The following is an 8,970-nucleotide window of genomic DNA, read 5'->3' as shown; positions in this document are numbered from 1 at the left end:
AGTAGTCCCAACAAATCCCTCATTTTCTTAACCGGCTTTGTTTGTAATAATGTTATTTGTCGCTTTGCAGTCGTCGGCAAAGAAGGAAACGGAGAGCACGTATACTTCTGATTCGGGTCGCAGGATAACTAACGTCTCCAAAAAAACTCTCTACCCTGCTGATATGTTTTTTTTCTTAATTTTAAGCATTCTTAATAACCAGCGTGTAAAAAAACGGTACTTTGGTATTTTTGTATGACCCATTGGTATTTTTAATAAACTTCTCTGCTTTACACACGATGCTGTTCATATCCATTTTCGGCGCCGCACGAATAGTCAGTGACGTTTTGTTTGGGCGAATCTTCCTCAGCTGGGGGTCGAAGCACTGCAGGACGCTCTCGCCTAACACTAACACTGTTTTCGGTAAGAGAGTAGGGGTTGCGTCTTCTAAGGGTCTCTTAGAGGTTTCTCAGATTTTATTCGTGTTCGTCCTGAAAGTTTAACTTGTCCTTCTAGCTCTATTACTCTATCAAGAGAGCATATTTTTAGTTCACTAATATTATTTCAAAATATATATGTTTTCTCCAATTGCGTTTGGAAACGGTCAATAATTTTTCAACTATCCGATAATACAACGGGAGACCTTATAGCATAAAATTGGGACTGTAGCTTGAGGTTTATCTATCTATTAGTCGCTGGAGCCGGGAAAGAGCTGGAGTATAGCATAGATCTGTGGGCCGCGGACGTCACAACAGCCATTGGAGTAACGTGAAAACGATTGTACAAATAAGAGAGCTAAGCGCATCTTCGTCCTCCCCGATTGAGAAAAGCTATTCTTGTTATGGGGAATGGTAACGACGATTGGGTTGGATGATATGGCTTTAGCTGGCGAGCTTGCTTGTACTTGTATAGCAACAAAACACGTTCGAAATAAAAAAAAAAAAGGAACATGCTTGTTTGTAACGAAATTCAATAGTACTTTTAGATTACTTGCAGTTTTAATCGATTAACGTAATGATTTTTTATATCGATTTTGGTATTGCTTAATTCAAACACGATGTTTTTGTGAATCTATACGTATACTATTGTCCACGGTGAACAAAAACGTTTTTTTTTTTACAAAACGTAATAAATCCTGTTTGCAAATTGCGACAGGTACGTACCGACTTTCGTTCTTAAGCAACGTAATGAATTAATGCTTCAAATAAGAAAAAGGGAACAAACATTTTAAAATTATAAACAAATGTAAATGTATGAATTATAAAGGGAAGTTGTAAAAATAAAGGTTTCTGGGTCTTAATTCGAGTCAGCGGATTATCTATTTTTGCTGTCTTGGTCATGTTTAATGTTCGTATAAAAGTACTCGACGCACCAAAACTTATAACATGGACTAGTGTTGTTCAGTCGAATGTGGCTCTACATGACACAGCTCCACCGTAAATGTCAAAATAATAATATCTTATTGAACCGCAATAGCAGCCTTAATGAAATAGTTATCAAGCAGGCTTACACTGATTAATTGATATCGTACAGATGCCCAATAACATCGTGAAGGTCCGTAACACGTAATAATACGTTAATTAGCTTTACAAAGGTCGTACCTGTTAGCCATTTCTGCTGTCCTGTACGATTAGATATTACTTATGAAATAATTTTGACGTCACGTTACGTTACTTACGAGCTACGAGAAGGTTAACAAGACTTAACTGGCTCACAACTCTGCTGGCGGAACTGTTCCAGCAGGTCCGAAAAGGCCTAAGTAATGATCACCTTTTCGAGTGAGCGCCCAACCAAATAGGCGTAACGTCGAGCGAATCCAAGTATTCTGGCGATTTACAAAGACACACAACATCTATATATAACAAAACCAGTACCTTGCGTGAGCTCTCATTATTATTCGCAACGTTCTTAACAATGTCCTCGGCTTTCGACAGTTGCCAAAGTATTGTATTAAAATTGTTACCGGGGCGTCGGTACCTGCGACAACGTATGTACGGGGACAAATAGCGCTTATCATGCGCAGTAACGTGATGGTACGGTCAAGTGGTTATTAATAGGAACTTGACAGACGCCGTATAGGCTTCATCCAAAAGCAGAATCAAACAAGAGATTTTCTCTTGAGAAATCTGTTGAAGATTATTCGCATGCGACGTTCGGGTGTGATCATTGTCTAACGCGCAAAAGCCCTAAATGTTCACTCATACCCGGCCTTCAGATGTAGGTGATGGCTTTATTTTTTCCGGACCCCTAATATATGTTTCTCGTGTGCATCACCTTAGGATTGCGCCTGCATAACCTTACCAAAGTCTGCTTTTTTTTTGGATAGTGTAGGCGTTTAATTGTTCACAAGCAGCTATCAGGCCAAAACATTATGATCTATGTGGTTCAAGAACAAACCCCATAGGCTATGATATTGATTAAGCTCTAAGTGCCAGAAAAAAAAAACTAAAAATACACTATAATTTTTTCATTAATAAAAAGCCAAGGGCAGGATCATTTTCAAAATAAACCCTTTTTTTGAGCCTACAGAATTCAACAAGCCGTATTGATACTATTGGTAATAGGTCCTCCAATGTGTTAACACAGCCAATTTGGGCCCAAGCTAATTCCTTTGCCACTTTACCTGAGAGGATTGTAACACAGCGTTCACAATCATATAGAGGCCATTTAACTTCTCATCGTAGTCCTGAGGGCTGATCCCATACAAGAGGTGGGTAGTACCAAGCAATGGAAATAACAGCACTGTTGCCTTCATTGCTTTTCTGCAATTCAGTAATTAATTAAGAAAGTGAATCGTCAGAATACTTTTTTCTCTGCTTAACTCTTGAGTAATAATAATGATGACTTACCTAAATTGCTTATTCTCAGCCGTGACGCATTTTACCCTCGTCACAAGGATGCGAATTATGTTCATCAGAAAGACAAAGTTAATCTGAAACAGAAACATTGAATTTTCTATTTTATTTAGTAGCAAATCGTCTTTTTATAAAATGATCAAAAAACTCGCTTTAATTAATACACAAATATACAAAAAATATATATATATATATATAAATGGAGTTATCGTTAGAAGGTACGAAACATGAGTCTGATGTTCATTACACATGCTACCCTCGAACGTTTTCTTTCTGTAGCTTTCGGCTAGCCGCTTGTTCGGCTTATCGGCTGCATCTAACAAATATGACGTATATAACATACTGGATACGTGGCGTCCTATGCTAAATAATCGTGATCTCTATGGAGTTAGCACAAGTTGTTCAATTCTAATAAAGCTGCGGGCCTATCGACTCAATACTTTCTTGTGGATTTGAATGGATTACATGGCATAGAACCGTCAGTTTAAGGCAGAGTGTTTTGTATACTGTCCTTCGTTGCGTTTACACAAAAATGTTTGATCATCTGGCAATGCGCCTTGAACTAGCTACCCGACATATAAGTGACGCTCACAGATAGACTTCAGAAGCCGAGCTGAGGCAATGTGCGATGCGCTGCTGTCCAGTATCGTTTTAGTTGAGGCAATAAAGGTCCTGAAGCCACTTACCGCTTAGAGGTGTGAGTAAGTGTAATAATGGAAGGTTTCTGTGAAGTTTCGATAGTGTACGGTGTCCCCGTCGAGCACTAAAGGCATTTAAAAAAAAAAACCCATTTTACGTAGGACGTTGAAGCTCCCTGTGTCAATCTTCTAGAGAACGTCTATGGAATAGAGCGTAGACCTATAGTCGTTAAAGACAGGCAAAACCAGATGTAGGATAACCGACGCGAGATCTTGTCAGATTCCCCCTCCGGTCATTTTTTTTTTACCAGAATAGCACACACCACGCAAGAGAACGCAAGGAACGTTCGACCAGTCGGTACTGAAGGAACGCCTAAAAGCAAGGCAGCTTCTTTTACTGCTTGTCGTCTAGATTTCGATGCAAGTAAGAATTTCATATTATTTCCGTTCGTTCCTGCGTTAACTTGCATGTTTCCTAGCTTTCTTGACATCAAAAATGCTTGGTCATCTTCCGCTTATTTTTTGATAAACATCATACATCATGAATCAGGGCTTTTTTGGCTATCTGCCCCTTTTAGTTCCCTTTGCAGAACCTTTCTCCACGTTAAAGATAACTGCTTCCGGTTTCAGTTCGGAATTAATTTTTATTATAGATTTTCTGTTATTGAAGTTTTCGTCGAGCCTCTTGTGTACGCTTTGTATCCCTCTACTTGTACTGCTTCGGTGCACAGCGACAAAAGGCCATCGTCGTCCTTGCCTTGGCGGCAGGTCTCGTTTCACAGAATCGTATCAATACCATTTTGTGGCTCATTGACGTCTTTTGAAACGACAAGCTTCATTCCGACTCCTTTTGCATGATGGCTACGTACGACTTGTGTGGTCGTGTCTGGGAAGCTTCGATAGTAGATGGCAACTTTACGATCGTACCTGATACCGAACCGCCTCACTCTGCTGATTGCTACATGGAGGTGCTTGAGCCATTGTGAGGTTGTCGACTTCGATAAAGTCCGATCAAAGACCATTTGAAGTCTACAACCTACGTTCCTCGAAGTTCTTCTAGTGACGTCAGCAAAAAGAAACGGTAAAAGACGCGCGTGTCGTCAGTGTTCATCGATTCGTAAGGAACAAATTGTTCAAGCTGGCTTTGGCAAAATTCTCAAATTATTTATATAAATTAACGAAAAAGCATTCCTAAGCTTAAGCGACTGGTCAACATGATGAAGTTTAGAGATATAGTGTTTAGCCCATATTCTTAGTTAACTATTTCGCCTTCGAGCCACATATTCTAATAGATTGCTTATATACCTGTATTTGATATAATATGCGACACGCACGTTTAAAGCGTTCATTTTTTTCAATATGTTTACTATTATGTAGCCATAGATGCTAACTACATATTTTCCTTTATTAGTTTCATAGTTGAATGATTCTATAAGGGACCAAAACTCACGCTATTCGTTTTAAGCGCTTTTTTATGGTTCTGATTGGACTCGAATACTCCCAATGTATCGATTATAATATAGCTGCACAATTCAACATATGCTTTCATAAAATATATATTACTTACTTATTATATTTTAAAGTCATTTATGTCGATGTGGTCCTTAGGAGTGTCGACAAATTCTAACTGTTATAAGTAAAATTGTCACGATATAATTAAAATCACGGTTTGGTTTTTCTAGAAAAACAAGCCGCTAAAAATAGTTATTTGAAACAGTGATATGGTACAATTCTTATCAAATCAGAACGTTTTGTCGGCGTAGCGTACTGAGATAATTCTTCAGTGTTGGCCGGAACCGATTTGAACGTTTTCTAAATATGATACTCCCTATTTAATTATAGTATGTCACTTAACTATAGTCGAACATTTATGAACAGATGTATGCCGTCCTTGAAATAACAAGCGGTAAGGCCTTTGAATCATATAGGAATACGAATTTGTGTGTTTCGATCTAGCCTGTATATGTCCTTGATTTTCTGAGCGCCACAAGGACAAGCAACGTTTGAACAGCCCGCAATAAAAACAAGTGGACCCCTTCAAGTAGCGAAAATTTGGATTGAAAAAAAAAACGGATTGCGACATTTATTTTGCTATTCGACATATGCTAGAATATTTGTGAGTGACATTGCCGGGAATAGATGATGACGCTTATTGCTCCTGAACAACGTCCTGCTGGTATACAAATTATGAGATTTACTTGTTCCTCAAGTAGGGAACCTATGCGGCGGCACGCCAGCTGTTGTCATATGCTCATTGTGTCAGTTGACCTCATTTCGTCAAAGTTGTTTTACCTCTTTAGTAGTTCTTTAGAAGGGACCGACGCTGTTTTGTCAATATTGAGAGTGACGATACTCACGAGCAGTACGACTAGTTTAGGTCCTGTGAGAAGCCAAACGACATCATACGATCGATAGCCCTCCCAACACGTCGAATGGGGAAGTATCTCCTGCATTTTAACTCCCCATGCTACGATCAGTATCAGCGGAAAACCTGCGACAGCCATAATTGATGATAGCAGCATAAAATGAGTTACAGCCTTCATCATATATTACCGGTGGTAGGTGAGTAAGAACAGTGTCACGAAGGTTTAATAACGTTTTTGGATGTTGGAAATGTGGAACGCTGGTGCAGAAATCATTTTTACATACAGTTAAGAAAAAAAAAAGGTGTTGATCAAACCAAACGCAAAGACAGGAAGGCGATGTCATTGTGACGAGAGAAAGGAGACGTAGACACAGTTCAGCCCGACATGCTTGCCGAAGTGGACGGGTCTCGTTCTCCATGAGGTCAAACAGGCGGTGGTTGCTAACAAACAAAGCTGATCGACGGGGATTCTGGAATGGGTTAAGCTAAGTACCAACGAGAAGAAGAAAGAGCAAAAGAATATAGCTCAAATGGAAAATGTGTAGACATAAATACTATCTCTCTCCAATTCTGAAACAACTAAACAAATTATAGCGAGTTGCAAAGTAGAAATAACGTTGACTAACAAGAGCAGGGGCAATGTAAACGTATACAGCTCAAGTGAACGATGTGTACCGCGTGTTGTCGATAAAAATGAAGCCCTTGAAGGCTGTTTTATCACAGCCTCCTGATTAGCTTCCCTAATGAATGTGGATATCTTTTTTTTTCGTGGTGTATATAATGAAACACCGTATCTCTGCTTAAAAAAATATTGACCTTTGCAGTGAAACTAAGCTATGAATCGATACGGTGCCATCTGATCGGCACAATCTTCAAAATGACGCCAACGAAAAAAAATTGAATATATATAGTACATCTTTCGTTATCACAAACTAATCACTGAGCTTTTTTTAAGTTTTTTTCACGACGCTTCTGACCAGGTGATTGTTTCTGTGTCATTAGCAGCTGTAGTAGAACCGAAGTGGCTTACCCCAGCCGATAAAATAATAAAGTTTAAAAGGTGCCTCTTGTTGAAAAATGGACGTTGTAATGCGTGAATGCAGTTGAATCCCCTCAACGAACATCCAGTTGACAGAAGCCATTGACGAGTAGAGTTTGATACATAAGGATATCTTGCACGCCGTCGGCTGTAACGTAAACATCGTAACGGCAATTTTTACTGATCCATGTTATATATGCCGTTATCACCATTGGCCTCTTTCACGATGAATACTCTAGATCGGATTAGCGTCCACCAATTTTCGGGTGCGTGCCCTTATGTTATGAGTTCTGTAACTCTATAATTATAGGGCTACCTATGTATTAAAGGATTGATTGTCATCAGGTAGGGTTTAAACGTTTTCTAGAAATGAAAACTCATTCATCTATACGGTACCATTAAGAGACAAACGTATCTACCGGACGCGTGTGACAGGCAAATATTTGTTATAGATTTGGCCTGCGCAGTCTATGAAAAAAGTGAACTTTATTTGTACGTCTTATCAACGTACACCTTTGGTAAGTTACTATGCAATGAAGGTATCATATGATTAGAAGTCCATTAGAATATAACACATGTCCTAATGGACTTAATAATTGTACCTGCAAGATGTAAGAAGTTTACGACATATTGGCTCTGCGCCTTAGCGATTGAGCTTTGTTGAACAAAAATCAGTCAGCTTTTTGCTATCCAGAGCTAATAGATCGTATTCATGCTAATCCGATTGGTAACCTTAAACTATTCAGAACGTATTCCTAGACAAAGTATACAAAAATCATTTATGTATTCATTTTTTTTTTAAAGAAGGTTATTATAGGCCTTAGGCAGATAAACAACCATCACTCCAGACGTTCAGAATTCCCATATGAATTGAAGGGCATTATGCTTCCTACGTGAAGCCTCCTGTGGGCTAATGCTTCGAACGGTTTGTACTTGGCTTTGAAATCCGTATCTATAAATAGGTTGTTGTCAAATAGGCACCAAATCGTGAGCTGCCGATAGGTTATTTAATATCGCTTCAATGATCACAAAGATAGTGGATAAAATAAAAATTCTGTTATAAGACAGGTTCCTTACTAAAAATGCCACTTTGTAAATTTTAACAGATTTCTTACGGATGGTTGAAATTGATTACCACGCCTCTTTTTCTTGAGGAGGTGATAATCGCATTTCGCGACTATGACGCGTCTTAGTAAATTCGTCCGTAGGATCTTTTGTCTTAGATTGCCGAACAATTTTCATTAAAAAAGGTATTTTTGAGATACATTAGTTAAAGTACACCAAACGATCGGTTTTCTCAAAAGGTGCTTAAAAGAGTTAAAGCATCCTTTCCGCAATCTGCTTACCAGCACTATATAAAGTAGAACTAGATATAGTATAAACTACTAGCAGTAGTTGAAAATAATGATATTGCCTAGAAACGATATTAGGCTTTAATAGGTGCTTACCTCATTGCGGACATTTGGCAGTCGATAGTCGACAAAAGTTGCTTTTTCTGTATGACCCCTGATAGTTTCACTGTTGGCGTCGCCATTCGCTAAAGGACTGAAGGAATCATAATGGTGGTTGACGACAACGGGCAGAGTGATAATGGTGAGCAGAAGCGAGTTGACCAGCAGCGCCATCACGAGGTTGAGGTGAACGCGTGTCCGCGAACACCTAAGTGAACTGCTTATATAGAGATATCACAAATTTCGACCATATCATCATTTCTAAATGTCGATAAATCAGACCAATGTCATACATCTTTTGCCGCAGCCTCTATCTACTGCATGCAGTGTTGGTGCATACTTGTCGCAGAAGGCGAGCTTCGCAACTTCAATCGTGAGATGTTCTTGCCAACATGAATGACAATAGTTAACACCTGAGGCTGACGCATTATGCAGAAAAGTGGAACAACTTGATATATATGACGAAGCCTTAATTAATTATTACCACAGCTGTGACCCAGGACTTTCAGGGTATTTTATAAGGGTAGATTGCCGCGAACGGAAAATCCCCACAAAGGAGTCGAATGTCTGCGGGAAGCTTTGTAGTTTCAGTGCAATCAAATGTAATGGGTTATATGATTCGACCGAAATGTACTTAGTAAAT

General features: G+C 39.0%; 1 protein-coding gene across 2 annotated transcripts in view; it reads right to left on the bottom strand.

Annotated features, from left to right (window-relative positions):
* LOC111269009 (corticotropin-releasing hormone receptor 1) overlaps positions 1-8,970 on the bottom strand; it is a 36,823-nt gene that overhangs the window by 7,983 nt on the left and 19,870 nt on the right. For both annotated transcript variants that reach the window (XM_022848305.2, XM_086971913.1), the window contains exons 5-9: positions 8,325-8,544; positions 6,868-7,024; positions 5,830-5,963; positions 2,829-2,911; positions 2,603-2,741 (exon numbers count right to left, since the gene is read on the bottom strand). In XM_022848305.2, the coding sequence (XP_022704040.2) occupies positions 2,603-2,741; positions 2,829-2,911; positions 5,830-5,963; positions 6,868-7,024; positions 8,325-8,544 (733 nt within the window). The remainder of the gene's footprint in view (positions 1-2,602; positions 2,742-2,828; positions 2,912-5,829; positions 5,964-6,867; positions 7,025-8,324; positions 8,545-8,970) is intronic.

Source organism: Varroa jacobsoni, unplaced genomic scaffold, assembly GCF_002532875.2.
Source record: "Varroa jacobsoni isolate VJ856 unplaced genomic scaffold, vjacob_1.0 scaffold_1342, whole genome shotgun sequence".
Classification (NCBI taxonomy): Eukaryota; Metazoa; Arthropoda; class Arachnida; order Mesostigmata; family Varroidae; genus Varroa; species Varroa jacobsoni.
Note: the sequence above shows the minus strand (reverse complement) of the source record. Positions and strands in the feature narration are given on the sequence as shown.